The 15,913-nt window shown below is 42.7% G+C and overlaps 1 protein-coding gene across 2 annotated transcripts in view; it reads left to right on the plus strand.

Moving 5' to 3' along the window:
• Nucleotides 1-468: 468 nt before the first annotated feature.
• xkr4 (XK related 4) overlaps nucleotides 469-15,913 on the plus strand; it is a 230,755-nt gene continuing 215,310 nt past the window's right edge. Inside the window, exon 1 of one of the 2 annotated variants that reach the window (XM_067980028.1) lies at nucleotides 469-1,345. In XM_067980028.1, the coding sequence (XP_067836129.1) occupies nucleotides 678-1,345 (668 nt within the window). In that variant the 5' untranslated portion in view covers nucleotides 469-677. The remainder of the gene's footprint in view (nucleotides 1,346-15,913) is intronic. The other variant, XM_067980025.1, reaches the window with a different exon arrangement.

Raw genomic sequence — 15,913 nt, forward strand, 5'->3', positions numbered from 1 at the left:
TTCCTAATTTGAACATATATTTACTCTACAATGTTAGTTTGTTTGCCATACCAATGATTATTTTGTTTGTGCTACTGGTGATTATTTTGTTTCCTCTGCCAATACTGTTTTGCTTTTGGTGATGTTGAATTAATAAACAGGGTGTGGTCAACTAAAAAGCCTATGGGTGGAAGTTACTGTAAGATCAAAAATGCAGCAAATGTATTTGTAAAATATTGTACAGTGATCCCAATAATCAGACCTACAGTGAGTGCTCTAAAGTAAGCATGTTCTAGGAGTTACCTTCATTGTATTTTCCTGAGTAATTTGGAATAATTCCGAAACAAAAACAGAAAATGCTGCAAACAGTCAGCAGGTCAGTCAGTCAGCATCTGTGGACAGAACAGAACAAGTGAACGTTTCAGGTGGGGAACCTTTCTTCACAACTGAAGTTTGTGCGAATGCCCATTCAGCGTGAGCAATCCGAGTTCCCTTTCTTCTTTGAAATGGGCAGGTCTCTCCATCAGTAAGAGATAGCGGAAGTTTAGTGGTGTATAACCAGTCTCACATACCGGAAGTGGAGGTCGCCCTATTCACTGACAGCACAGAGAGAGAGAGAGAGAGGTGGGAGAGAAGGAAAGAGGAGAGAGATATAGAGGGAGTGGAGGAGGAGTGGAGGAGGAGGACGAGGGAGCCTCATGGCTGCCAAGTCGGACGGGCTGTTAAAGATGAAGAAGAAGAGCGACGTGGCTTTTACTCCTTTGCAAAATTCCGAGCACACCAACTCCGGGCAGCATCAAGACCACGGGCAGCACCAGGAGGAGGAGGACGAGCAGGAGCAGGAGAGGGAGCGGGTAAGCGCCGAGCCCGGCTCAGCGGAGCTGTCCTCCCGCTGTTGCACGGGGCTGTGCCGGGGTCGCTGCCTCCGCTTCTCCCGGGATCAGAGGTACACACTGTGGGACGGTCTGTGGATCGTGGCCGCGGTCACTGTCTATTTCTCCGACGTTGGCACTGACGTGTGGCTGGCGGTGGACTATTACCTGCATTCCCGTTACTGGTGGTTCGGGCTGACTCTCTTTTTCGTGGTGTTGGGCTCCATGGCCGTGCAGGTCTTCAGTTTCAGGTGGTTCATCCACGACTTCAGCGCTAACAACGGCGCCGGTGCCAACAGCACCAGTCCCGTGGATGGCAAGGTGCTGAGCAGCGCTGGGGGAGGCGGCGAGACCGATGCCCGATCTCCACAGCGACAGCCTTCAACCACCAGGACCAGTAACACCAGCAAAGGCAACAAGACATCCTCGTGTTCCTTCTGCATCTGGCTCCTGCAGTCAATCATCCACATCCTTCAGCTAGGACAGCTCTGGAGGTAACTTACACTCAATATGCCAAATCGCTGTAGCAATAACTGTCGGAAAAGAAAAGCATACAGCACATTCAATAAAACAAACAGAAATCTGCTAAAGTAAGCTGGCCCCTCAGTAATTGCCATTCAGACACTGCACTGCAAATGCCTCCGACACTTGCTCCGTTCAGATCTGAAAGTGCAGACAACATCTGAATCTTTGCAAATATAGACATGCTAAGATGCTAATGGTGTGTTGGTAGTGGGGGATAAACACAATTTTAGTATGAAGCCAGTGTATAAAAATAACCATTTGGAATAATGTTGCAAATGCGCTCTGTGATAGGTGTAGCTCTGCTGGTTCCTGTAATGCTTTGTAAGGATACAATTCTGCAGCATCTAAAGAATGTTGTCATACCTTTCCTGAGACCGGAAGTGTTCAAATGTAACGTTCGGGACCAGTCTTTAAAATATGCAGATAGAGCATTTTAAATCACGGTTCTCGCCAATGCAGGTCTGACAGCCGATCACGTACATCGTTCAGCTGGCACAGTTTTGGGAGGTTAATAGTAAATATCGGTATCATTGCAGTAATAGCCGTCATAAATATTGGGTATGTCAGTTAGTAGCCTTAATGAAATGCACATTGCAAATACACCACGACTTCCTTAAGTAAAATGTTATTTCTGTGTACATCATGTCGTATGTTAATCGTTTCAATAAGAACTGTACTTAGAAATATTATGCAAGTCACTTTAGCACATTGAGCTCACGGTAAAATACAGACACGCTGCCAACTTAATGCAGGCATTAAATTCTGTTATCACTAAAGCTTTTGGAAATACTACACCGATCAGACTGAGTTTTAAACGGACCTATGCATAGCTTTTCCAATAATTGTGGTGCCTCTTTGGTAACTCCCCTATAATTAATCAGCAACACTGCTTCATTGCTTATTATTGCTGGATACTTCAATTCGTTTACAGTCAACCAGTAATTTTGTGATTATGCTCTGTGTTAGATTATGCTTCGCACTTCGTGAGTCTGGTACATGTGCGAAAACAAATCAGCGCACTGCTTAAATATAAAAGACTCGAGCGTCCTGTGCTTGCAGCTACTGTTTGGAAACATTCTGCTTGCTATTCGACATTTACTTGAGAGCGTGAATGATCGATGCCTCTTTTAGTTATAAGTATAATTTATTGCTACTGAGCGAATATTATTGTTTAAAATGTATGCCCAATGGACAAGGGTCTTTACTGCAATGTTGACAGATAGTGTATGTGGATCAGCTGGGAGCTGTTCGTTCAAACAGTTGGGGAGGACAGAGGCTGAAGCTATTGTGAATAGGAGGGCTGGTCTTTGTTTATACATTTCGAGCATAACATTCGTTTCTAAGGTCATTATTGTTGACAGGTAACTCTAATTTTCAACTGTATAGTGGGTATTAAATCACACCATGGTGAAGTTTACTAGAATCATAGAATGATATAGCACAGAAAGAGGCCATTTAGCCCATCGTGCCTGTGCTGGATCTTTGAAAGAGCTATTCAATTAGTCCCATTCCCCAGCTCTTTCCCCGTAGCCCTGCAAATTTTTCCACTTCAAGTATTTATCCAATTCCCTTTTGAAAGTCATAAGTCATTATTGAATCTGCTTCCACCACCCTTTCAGGCAGCGCATTCCAGATCATAACAATTTGCTGTGTAATTTTTTTTCCCTCATGTTGCCTCTAGTTCTTTTGCCAATTACCTTAAATCTGTGTCCTCTGGTTACCGACCCTTCTGCCACTGGAAACAGTTTCTCCTTATTTACTCGATCAAAACCCGTCATGATTTTGATCATCTCTATCAAATCTCCCCTTAACCTTCTTTGCTCTAAGGAGAACAGTCCCAGCTTCTCTAGTCTCTCCACGTAACTGAAGTCCCTCATCCCTGGTACCATTCTAGTAAATCTCCTCTGCACCTTCTCTAAGGCCTTGACATCTTTCCTAAAGTGTCATGCCCAGAAATGAACACCATGCTCCAGCTGGGACCCAACCAGTGTTTTATAAAGGTTTAGCATAACTTCCTTGCTTCTGTACTCTATGTCTTTATTAATAAAGCCAAGGATCCTGTATGCCTTTTTAACAACCTTCTCAACCTGTCCTGCCAATTCAAAGACTTGTGTATGTACACCCTCGGGTCTCTCTGTTCCTTCACCCCCTTTAAAATTGTACCATTTAGTTTATATTGCCTTTCCTTATTCTTCCTACCAAAATGAATCACTTCACACTTCTCTGCATTAAATTTCATCTGCCATGTGTCTGCCCATTTCACCAGTCTGTTTATGTCCTCCTAAAGTCTGTTACTATCCTCCTCACTGTTTACTACATTTCCGAGTTTCATGTCATCTGCAAACTTTGAAATTATGCCCTGTATACCCAAGTTCAGGTCATTAATATATATCAAAAAGAGCAGTGGTCCCAACACCAACTCCTGGGGGACACCACTGCACACTTCCCTCCAGTCTGAAAAACAATCGTTCACCACTACTCCCTACTTTCTGTCCCTTAGCCAATTTCGTATCCATGCAGCCACTGCCCCTTTAATCCCATAGGCTTCAATATTACTAAAGTCTATTATATGATACTTTATCAAACGCCTTTTGAAAGTCCATATACACGACATCAACCGCACTATCCTCATCAACCCTCTGTTACTTCATCAGGAACTCAATCAAATTAGTCAAACATGATTTGCCATTAACAATTCTGTGCTGACTTCATTTATTAACCCATATTTTTCCAAATGCCAATTAATTTTGTCTCCGATTAATATCTTTAAAAGTTTCCCCACTACCAAAGTTAGGCTGATTGGTCTGTAATAGCCCGATTTATCCCTCTCCCCTTTTTTGAACAGCGTTGTAACATTTGCAATCCTCCTGTCCTCTGGTACCACTCCCAAATCTAAGGATTGAAAGATTGTGGCCAGAGCCTCTGCAATTTCCACCATTACTTCCCTTAACAACCTAGGATGCATCTCATCTGGATCCAGTGACTTTTCTACTTTTGAATGCTGCCAACCCTTTTAGTACCTCCTCTTTATCTATTTTTATCCTATCTATTTCCTCCTCCTTTTCTGTGACATTGGCAGCATCCTCTTCTTTAGTGGAGACAGGTGCAAATTACTCATTTAGTACCTCAGCCATGCCCTCTGGCTCCATAAGAAGATCTCCTTTTTGGTCCCTAATCGGCCCTACCCTTCCTTTGACTACCCTTTTATCATTTATGTGTTTATGAAAGTTTTCTGGGTTCCCTTTTATGTTACCTGCTAATCTATTCTCATACACTCTCTTAGCTCCTCTTATTTCCTTTTTCATTGATTAAGGGGTGATTTGATTGAAGTTTTCAAGATATTAAGGGGAACTGATAGGGTAGATAGAGAGAAACTATTTCCGCTGGTTGGGGAGTCTAGGACTAGGGGACATAGCCTAAAAATGAGAGCCAGGACTTTCAGGAGTGAAGTTAGGTTAGGAATCACTTCTACACGCAAAGGGCAGTGGAAGTTTGGAACTCTTTTCCGCAAATGGCAGTTGATGTTAGTTCAGTTGTTAATTTTAAATCTGAGATTGATAGATTTTTGTTAACTAAAGGTATTAAGAGATATGGGGCTAAGGCAGGTACGTGAAAGTTAGGTCGCAGATCAGCCATGATCTCATTGAATGGCAGAACAGGCTCGAGGGGCTAAATGGCCTATTCCTGTTCCTATGTTCTCCCCTGTACTTTTTGTATTCAGCTTGGTTCTCTCTACTGAATTATGAACCCGACATTTATCATAAGCTTCCTTTTTCAATTTCATTTTAATCTCTATATCTTTAGTTATCCGGGGAGCTCTAGCTTTGGATGCCTTTTGTTTCCCCCTCATGGGAATGTGTCTACTCTGTACCCAAAATATCTCTCTTTGAAGGCTTCCCATTGCTCACTTACAGTTTTACCTGTCAGTCTTTGATTCCAATTCACCTGGACCAGATCCTTTTTCAACTCACTGAAATTAGCCCTCCTCCAGTTGAGTATTTTCACATATGATTTTTCCTTGGCCTTTTCCATAACTACTCTAAACCTAATAATAGTGTGATCACTGTTTCCCAAATGCTCTCCACGAAATATGCTCCATTTCATTCCCCAGAACTAGATCCAGCACTGTTTCCTTCCTTGTTGGGCTAGAAACATACTGATCTAGGAAGTTCTCTTGTACACGTTTCAGGAATTCCTCCCCCTACATTGCTTTAAAGATGAAGTACATTTTTGGAGTGGATTTTGAAGCTTCATAACTTCAATGGAAGAAGTGAATGACATCTGTGATACCATGTATTCCGTATTTGCACCAACTTCAAATGGTAGCTTGATGAGAATTTTAGGTCAAGTAACAGAATGTTATATGACTGGAGACTAAATTACATAAAATCAATCTAAAAGTTTCTCCTACCTTACAGAGAAATAATGTTGAAAACTATTTTAATTCATTTGTTCGGAGACAGCACTGTGATAAGCTACATTTCAGCTCTACCATTGATCTTTGCTAGTTTTTCTGCCAAATTTCTGTATTGTAGGTACCAAGAGCCTGAATATATGTTACACACTAATGTAAGAATGTATTCTAAATTTACACACCAGAAGCTGAAAATATAAATAAAGTATAATTTGAGTTTGAACGACAAAGACAGCTGTGAATGAAGAGTAAGTGAGACAGATTAATCCTAATAGAAAATTCTGAAGTAAAATGGCAGATATATCACTGGCAGTCCAATACATTACCTTTGTCCTTTCATAAGTTTGAAAGAGCACAGTTCAGAACTGCTTTGTGGCATGAGCTAATTTCACAAGTGAAAGAACATTAGTAAGGCACAGCTGCTCAGTTCTGTATTCTAGTTATTCAATGGCCATTACTCAGGTTGTGTGTGAAACTGATTTTTCACATCACAGACCATTAAGTTATAATTGTACTGTGTGATGTAATTGTTGTCTGTCTACCAGTTATGACATGATCCACACTTCTGTGGCACTGTTGATCAGTCGAGAAATGCAACATAATTTACCACCTGACTAGTAATACATTAGGCAGTATACCATTACAAAACCCTACGGTAAAATTTGTTCATCACACTAAGTCATAATTATCAATGCACTTTAATTTCAAATCCAACTTTTTCATGCATTATAAAAGGTATAGCCACATTTCTAAAATATTAGACAATAATGATACCTTTCACTTTCGTCAGGAATAAGTGCCTGCATGCTTTGATTAAATGCTAAGTCTACAAGCATGGGGACTATACGCCCGACAGATTGAAAATATTTCTTAATTCACTTATGTGAATCATCCCTTTAATGGTCCCCATATATTAAATAAATGTACAACATAAACTGCACTATAACTGTAGTATTCTCCAGATTCCTATATTCGTAAAGCATTGGAAAATACTCTCAATTGCCACTTTACAGCCCTGTAGATTGCAGCTTATGCCAGATAACTGTGTACATGATACATGAGGCATAATACTCTGATATACCAAAGCTATTGTCTTGAATAAAATTCCCAATGCATGCAAAAATGTTCCGCAACTGTCCTGGTTTTAATATCCAGTGAATTTAGTCAATCTACTGACAGGTGTATATGAAAGATAACAGTCTGTTTTAAAAGTCTAAACATTTTTGTATAAAATGTTTTTGTGAATGCTTTCTATTTAGATGGAATTGCTTTTACTTCGATCAAATTGCTGATTAAATGGGTTGTGGTACAACAATTTTGAACTATTTGGGAGCCAATAAATTTTAAACTTATCAGTATTCAACCATATGATGTTCAGGATCTTCCATACAATGCCTAATAACCATTACGTTATAATTATACGACTTGGTGTAAGTGCTTATTACTCTTAATAAGATCCTCCTGTGATTTTGCATTACTTCTGTATCAATAGCACCACTGACCAATTAAAAAATGTCAAATGACTTCTCATCTTACATGCATAACATTAGGCCACAGAAACAGGTGGACATTTTAACAAAAGCAAAATATTGTGGATGCTAGAAATCTGAAATAAAAGCAGAAAATGCTGGAAAGACTCGCGTCAGGCAGCACTTGTGGAGAGAGAAACAGAGTTAACGTTTCAGGCCATCGACCTGCTGAGTGTTTCCAGCATTTTCAGTTTTTATATTAGGTGAACATTTTGTTGATACCATGCTGCAGAGATTTTGCCTTAGTCAATTGACTAATGCTGCTTATCTAGGGTTTTTGTACATATGTTTTCAAGTATAAACTCCACATGTGACCTTGTTCGGAGCTTGATGGTTGAGTGCAGTTGGTTGCGTGGTTGTGAAAGCAATTTTCTATAAGACATTAACAAACCCGCAGCCCTACTTTGGTGGTTGGTTTACTTTTAAAAAGGGACTGGCAATTTAAAATCACATGAATAATAAAAATAAAAGTTTAAATATGAATACATTTTCATAGAATGTGTTGAAGTGTTTTGACTTGTGTTGATGTATAACTTTGGTTTTGCAACTAGAGGTACTTTTTTCCTTCCTAAACTCATTCTTGTGTGTGATTTGTGTTGAGGTTGCTACTGTGACCTTTTTCTTAGTCACTGTTGTTGATTTTATACACCCTGTTCTATCTTCTCTTTGTGGTCTGTTAGTGGGAGGAGGAAGTCCAGTGCAATACAGCCGATTGTTTCTCCATAAACAGTGATGCATTTGCCCTATTTTTTGTATTAATTACTCATGTTTATTTTTTTTAAGATGTGGAGAATAAGAAATCTGCATCTGTCTAAAACGGTGACATTTTCAAGAAGGTGATTGTGTGATATATACTACAATGTGACTTTTGGGTCATTTTGTGGACAAATAAACCTAACATAAAACAGCTATCTCCTTTCTTTTGATTGTAGGCAGACTTCCTCATAAGCTAGTCAGTGCTACAGCTCATTTTATTTCCATTATACATCTTCAGTTTTCTGCTAAATGAAATTAATAAGCATCTTGGAGGGAAGGGAGAGAAAAAAAGAGTTAGATAAACTACATAATGCTAAATATATGTTGATGTAAAACTGTGGATTTGTGGCACAAGCTGTAATTACATTGCATGAAAAAGCTGTAGGGGCCTATGGTGAAATGCCAGAAAGAAAAAATTGAACTAACTTTCTAGCAGATTAATTTGCTTTATACTATAGAGTAAACTGAACTGTGCAGTGAAAATACATCCACTAGATCATTGTAGGACAGTGCTGAAATGCTTTCTGAATTGGTTGTAATGGCTATAAAATAATTTACAGCATTTTCTTTTTAAGAATACGCTTTATTTAGAGATCTGTGAGACTGCATATGTTTATAAGAGGAGACAGCAATCCAAAATTACCAGTGGCTAAGAACAAGGTGTGGCTTTGTACAGGAAGGGGAATAAATTCTCCTGTGCTCTTAGGTACATGGTAGTTAAAAATATCATGAATTATACATGTATATAAATGTTGACTTTTTGTTGCGGTATTCAAAAGGCAGATCTGGTTTGTAAATAATGAATTGTACATCTTATAATAAAAAGGTTGAGATTCTATAATATATATAGGTTAATAGATATGTCAAGAAAAATTGACTTTCTGTTACAAAGTATTATAAATTAAACTACTCCAATAGGCAGTTAATTAAATGAGCCTTTGCTGATCACCAAAATGAACTCCATATTTAGAATTAGAACAGAATAAAGTGCAACTCTTTGTGTAAATGTGTAAATGAGATTTAGAACTCACAATTTCACAGCAAGATGGTGAAGAATAAGTATGAAATATGCTCATCTGTTAACATATTGCATCAGTTCTCAGTTGGTTGGATCACTTATCATGACAAAGGGAGGTGAGAAAAATAAAAGCACAGGGAGTTTGGTACAAAAGTAACATTCATCAAATTGATGTGGGGGGGAGTTATTTGGGAAGCTGCTGATATTGCTGTGAACATCAACTCCATTTTGTGGCAGGAGAGTGAACACAACCACTGTCAATATGACACGCAATGATGTCTTCACAATGCAATAATGTTTCTTCAGGTGAATTACATTATCACTTTAAAATATTTACGTAACACAAAAGAAAGCTTTGACAGCTAAATTTCAGAGGTGACAATACTGAGAATGCTAGGTGCAGTGTTTCACCTGTAGTGAAGGATTTATTCAAATTCCAGCCCCTGGCTGACCTTTGCACACAGGCACTGTGCCATTGGGGGCACGGCAACCATGTGGGACGAGCTGCCAGGCCAAATGGAGCCAAGCTGGCAGAACTACCACACAGCGTCTAGTAGTTGAAGCAGGGGCAGTATTTATAGTGCCCAGCGTTAGATCATCTACAGATTTCATTTGCAACTCGTGCACTGATTGGTCATTACATTTTTTTTCTCCCATAGGATCGCACAGGTTTAGTCATTGCACATTCTTAGAGTCCAGCTGCCTTGGACAGAAAGTGCAACTGAGAAACCAATGTGAAAAAAAACTGCAATAATGGTGCTGCATCACCCATCAACCTCCCTTAAAAAGTATGTACATGTTATAAATCATGCTAAGTTAGTCAATCCAGCTGTGGAGTGATCAAGTTGGAGGGGTAAAGCATAGAAAAGCTCACTTTACTTATAAGGTCCTTCAGATTATTGTTGACAGCATGGAAAAGCCCTCTGCACATCAGAAGGACAACCCACCACTAAACAGAGGCTCAGGCATGGGAAACAATCATATAAAAGATCAACGTGGTTTGTACAACCTGCCACATCTGGAGAGATGTACGAAAGAAAGTGTCCAAATTGATGAAAAGTTTGAAGGTAAGCAGTGGGTATGACCGTCATTGCTATATATGGCTGGGTGTCAGTTATCCTAATCAGTAGAAATTCCTTTCTAAAGGTGTCAGCTATGTTTGCCTGAACCGTCTCTCATGCTTATTAGCCACTGAGAATATTGTTCACTAGTTATCCTTATACACAGATAGAACTGACTAAACAAAAACACTAACTATTCTTTTCCATCTTCCACTAGCAAGGTATTTCACATTTCATTTGCTAGTCCTGGTAATATACAAAATTATGAATTGTTGCTTCTCTCTGCAAAATTGCATCTCAAGCAATGTATACTGTTCTTTTTTTTTTGCAGAAGAAGGTGACTTCAGCAGGTGCTACTGTGCCAGGACTGGTACGGCATGCAACAGATGAAAACCCTTTCCTGTTACAAGAAAGATACTATGGATATCCTAGGCTGAGAAGCTGTTCAGAGCCGAAGGGATGCAGAGGTTTGTAGAGATGACAATAGTCCTGGTTTGTGCAATGATTGCTACAGCAAACTTGTGCAACTATGATTTTTACTTTTATCAGGTTCAAAGCATTGTTTGTGTTCCAGCATGAAACAAATAGATAGTGTCACTACAGCAATAATACGCACAGCAATGCCTGTATATAACTCCTTTGCCATTTTTTTTGCCACAAGCCAGAAGGAGGAAACTGGTACAGTGGGATCATCGCACACAATCCACACTCACATCACTTGAAGCAGGCACCATCCTAGACACGTAGGGCTATAAATTGGGCCGTGTAGCGCCCGTTTTGTAGGCGCCGGACACCATCTTGGTAAAGGCATTTGCGCATGCGCAGATAACAAACGCTGGCAGCCTGTAAAGTAGGGAGAATATGCGTTTGATCAGTGTGCAACACTGATTTAAAGGGACAGATGCAAATTTGGAACTCAACACTCCAGCCAATACACTATCTTAACCACGCACAGCTGGACAGGTCATAGACAGCCTGGAGGACCCCCTCCACCAGCACTATTTAAAGGGATCATGCAGGTGTTGCAGGTTAGATGCTGGATTATTGCTTCTGGTTGCTGATACATTTGTATGTGTTTGTTGAAGCTTCCTATACTTGGAGATAGTTGCAATAGTATATATGTAAGGAGTCGTACAACACCAGGTTATAGTCCAACAGCTTTATTTGAAATCGCAAGCTTTCGGAGCTTTGCTCCTTCGTCAGGTGAGTGCAGGGTTCCATAAAGGTACGGATCAATCGTATATAGAGAGAGGTCTGCCAGGTCCTGCATTACTGTTGGTGGCATTTAAAACAGTGTGCTGAACAAGATTTCTGGCAACCATGGGTGGCTTGCTAGGGCTCCCACTGGGCATTGAATACGACTGGGAGCGTACAGAGAGGCCACACAGAGCAGGTCAAGCTGCGAGGGGAGGAGGAGGCGCAGGGCACTGAGCAGGACATCATATCTAATAAGGGCCTTCAGGGATCAATACTCTTACCTCAACATGAACGAAGATTGGTACATCCGACGGCTGCGGTTCACGAAAGAGGTCATGACGGAGATATGTCAACTGCTGCAGCCTCAGAGCAGGGCAAGGGCAGCATTTCCCATGGCTGTGTAGGTAACAGTGGTGCTGAACTTTTATGGCTCTGGATCCTTTCAGGCCTCTGCTGGCAATATGTGCAACATCTCGCAGCTTACAGTGCACTGCTGCACAAGGGAGGTCACGGAGGCACTGTACGAGTTGTGCAACAGATTCATAACGTTCCCGCTTGACACAGAGAAGCAGAATGAGTGAGCACGAGGGTTAGCTCGCATTGCAGGCTTCCCCATGGTGCAGGGTGCCATTGACTGCACAATATTGCCTTGCATGCTCCACATCTGAACTCAGCCATCTTCATGAACAGAAAGGGGTTCCACTCCCTCAATGTGCAGCTGGTGTGCGACCACATGCAGTGCGTGGAGGAAGAGGCAGGAGGCAACAAGGTGCACAGGCCCTGTCCGCCAGGGCTCTGCGTGCTCACCTTATTCATGAGCGATACCAGTAACTTCAACAACACTTCCCAAATCACCAACAATCCCACATTCCTCACCTTTCCTCTCCCACACGACCATCAAATCGTCCTCCTTCAGATTACATATTGCTTCCTCCCGCAGCTCATCGCATAAATAAAAATCACCACCAACTGAGACTTCAAATACAAATTTATAAACCAACACATGAAATCATGCGAACAACATTACACTATTGACCCTTGTGCACTCCCTAATTGCCTGCCGTTCGAGTGCCTTTTCCTTTCCTAATGTTCCTATGAGGTGCATCCCTGGTTTCTGGAGCATGGATGGAGGAATGCTGCTGACCTTCAATTGAGGAGGGTGCAGATGACCTCGAGCATCTCTGGGCCAGGAGGGCCCAGCTTCAGACTGCACCATCTTGGCATGGGCTGCAGCAGTCTGGTCGGTCTGGCTGGCTGACAGGCAACAGCAGGGCACTGGTTGAGTGGCAGGGGTGGGAGCAGGAATGCTGTCACCCTGAGGACAGCAGCTTCGACTGCCATGGATCCACTCCACTTGCACGGGGTGGTGCCTCAGCAATCCTGGTGATCTGTTGGAGAACAGATAGCTGGAGTGCTCTGATGCCCTGGAAGCCACGTTCTACAGTGGTACACAGAGCCACGATAGCAGCAGTCTGAGCTTCCAAAGCAGCAGTCCGAGCTTCCAAATGAAGCATGCAGACCTCTGAAAGCATCTGTTTGTGCTGCAATGGAAGCTGAGACATCGGTCATTAGATGTTGCACTATGGTGGATTCCACAGGTGTGCGGATGGCGGTGATCACCCATTCCATGAGGGAAAGGATGGGCTCCAAGCTCTGTGCAAAGCCCTGTGCCAAGTTGGAGCTGGACTCCTCCATGCCCCTTGACATTGTGCGCAGGCTTTCTAGTGCACCAAGCGTTTGGTTGTGTACACCCATCAGTCTTCTTCTGTGGCCTGACCTATTCACAGAATCATAGAAAGGTTACAGCGTGGAAGCAGGCCATTCGGCCCATCGAGTCCGCGCTGGATCTATGCAAGAGCAATCTTGCTCGTCCCACTCCCCCGTCCCACTCCCCCGTAGCCCTGCAATTTTTTTCCTTTCAAGTACTTATCCAGTTCCCTTTTGAAAGCCATGATTGAATCTGCCTCCACCACCCCCTCAGGCAGTGCATTCCAGATCCTAACCACTCGCTGTGTAAAAAAGTTTTACCTCCTGTCAACTTTGGTTCTTTTGGCAATCACCTAAATCTATGTCCTCTGGTTCTTGACCCTTCCACCAATGGGAACAGTTTCTCTCTATCTACTCTGTCTAGACCCTTCATGATTTGAATACCTCTATCACATCTCCTCTCAACCTTCTCTGTTCCAAGGATAACAACCCCAGCTTCTGCAGTCTATCCACGTAACTAAAGTCCCTCATCCCTGGAATAATTCTAGTAAATCTCTTCTGCACCCTCTCCAAGGCCTTCACATCTTTCCTAAAGTGCGGTGCCCAGAACTGGTCTCAATACTCCGGTTATGGCTGAACCAATGTTTTATAAAGGTTCATCATGACTTCCATACTTTTGTACTCTATGCCTCTATTTATAAAGCCCAGGATCCCGTATGTTTTTTAACCGCTTTCTCAACCTGCCCTGCCACCTTCAATGATTTGTGCACATATACCCCCAGATCTTTGTTCCTGTACTCCTTTTTAGAGTTGTGTCTTCTAGTTTATATTGCCTCTCCTCGTTCTTCCTACCGAAATGTATCACTTCGCATTTTTCTGTGTTAAATTTTATCTGCCATGTGTCCGCCCATGCAACCAGCCTGTTTATATCCTCTTGAAGTCTATCACTATCCTCCTCGCTGTTTACTACCCTTCCAAGTTTTGTGTCATCTGCAGATTTTGAAATTGTGCCCTGTACACCCAAGTCCAAGTCATTAATATATATCAAGAAAAACAGTGGTCCCAGCATTGAAGTCATCATCTGAATCCTCGGCAGCAGAACTAGTGTCCAACCTCACCCTCTGTTGAATCGGCACCTGCGGTATCCTTTCCTCCTGCCCGGCTCCTGCGTACCACATGCAGATGCCTCCTCTAACCTAGCCTCTACACTACATGCAGTGTCAGTATCTGAGCTGGTACATGTGAGCGTTAGATCAAGCGAGCGTTAGATCAAGTGATGGTGTGGCATCATAATCAGTGTCGTCCTCCTTCTCCCACCTTGGACGGTGCCGACTCCAGTTCTTGGGTACCTGCAATGACAAAGGGAGACGGATTAAGTTGTGGAGCAGGGAGAGGATCAAGTAAGACGCGCGTGCTGACACCATCTACACAACATGAGTCAGAAAAGATTGTGGGATGAGGGAGATGTGGAAAATGAGAAGAAGGATTAGGTGTGCTGAGACCCTCATCTTTGATACCTCCAGTGCTGCCAGGGCCGCAGCGACAGTCCGCCCAATGATATCCAGCACAGTCTTCTCCATGGGGGTGAGGACGTGTAGGCATGTCTGTCCTTCATCTATTTGCTGCTGCAGGCTGTTATGCACCACTTTCTCCTGCAAGACAGAGGGAAGTGTGTCAGTAGGGGTTCCGCAAGATGTTTGCGTGATGTGCCTGTCATGGTAGAATAGCTGCCAGTGTGTGTGACCTGTGAGTTCTGGGTGTGTGGATTGCAAGAGTGATACTATGTGAGGGTGAGATGCAGCATCCAAAGTGCACCATTACGTACGGATGGGAATCCTTTGTTGGTGGGTGGATGACTAGGGGTGTCGTACGTGGAGCAGTGGTGCAGTCGGTAGGATGTGCCACTTGACACTTGCATTCACTCACCTTGACCACTCGTGTCAAATCATTGAACTTTTTCCTGCACTGCATCCACGCTCCTGGCATTCACCTCCAGGGCCACTTTGTGCGTCCACCTTGTCCACCAAGGCCTCCAGTGCATCATCAGAGAACCTCGGTGCACGTTCTCTTGTAGGTCCAGCCGTTCCACTTGTCCTCCTCCACCAACTGCATTGACAATGCACCTCCCCTTTAAGAGGTGCAGGCTGCCTTTAAGTAGTGCTGGCCATGCCCCACATCGGGCCCCCGGTGATGTGTGCAGCCACTCAACAGCGCAGGTCGCGCTGGCTGCACGCAGAAATCATGGAGTTGATTCGGCAGCACGAATCTCAACCACCGGGCAGGGGTTAATCGCGTACCGTGACCTCAGCGTGCAGATTCAGGGGTTATCGAAATTAACCCCCACAATTTTCAGAGAGCATCAGTGAGTTTGATAGGGGTACAAAAATGATTTACTGATAATGGGTGGAGGAGGACTGATTGCTGTTGTGGGGAGATTACCAAGGCCACAGGCCCTTCTAGGCCACTTCATCATTCACAGCTACTGAAGGAATGGAGGATCCTTCATGAACATGAACTAATGAGGAATTCACTTGCTTCATTATATGGGACAATGCAAGCTGGTCTGGACAAAGTCCTGAATTTTTTTACCCAGTTGGGCAGTATTGTGCAGCAAGGGTCACCTGCCCTGTGGGCTACAAATGAGTAGCACTAGTGAAATCTGCAAGGGAGACCTCAGGCAGGCAGACTGTGAGCACAATTGGAGCATCTCTCAACAATGTTCTTGATGTCAAAGCAATGAGGGTAATCGCCCAAAATGTAATTAAGTTTGGTTCTGACATGTTTTTGTCACAAAGATTAACGGCTGCAGTCAAGAATTGACCTGTAGTAGTAGGCTGCATACAGAATCACAGGAA

The sequence above is a fragment of the Heptranchias perlo genome, chromosome 3 (genome assembly GCF_035084215.1).
Source record: "Heptranchias perlo isolate sHepPer1 chromosome 3, sHepPer1.hap1, whole genome shotgun sequence".
Taxonomy (NCBI): Eukaryota; Metazoa; Chordata; class Chondrichthyes; order Hexanchiformes; family Hexanchidae; genus Heptranchias; species Heptranchias perlo.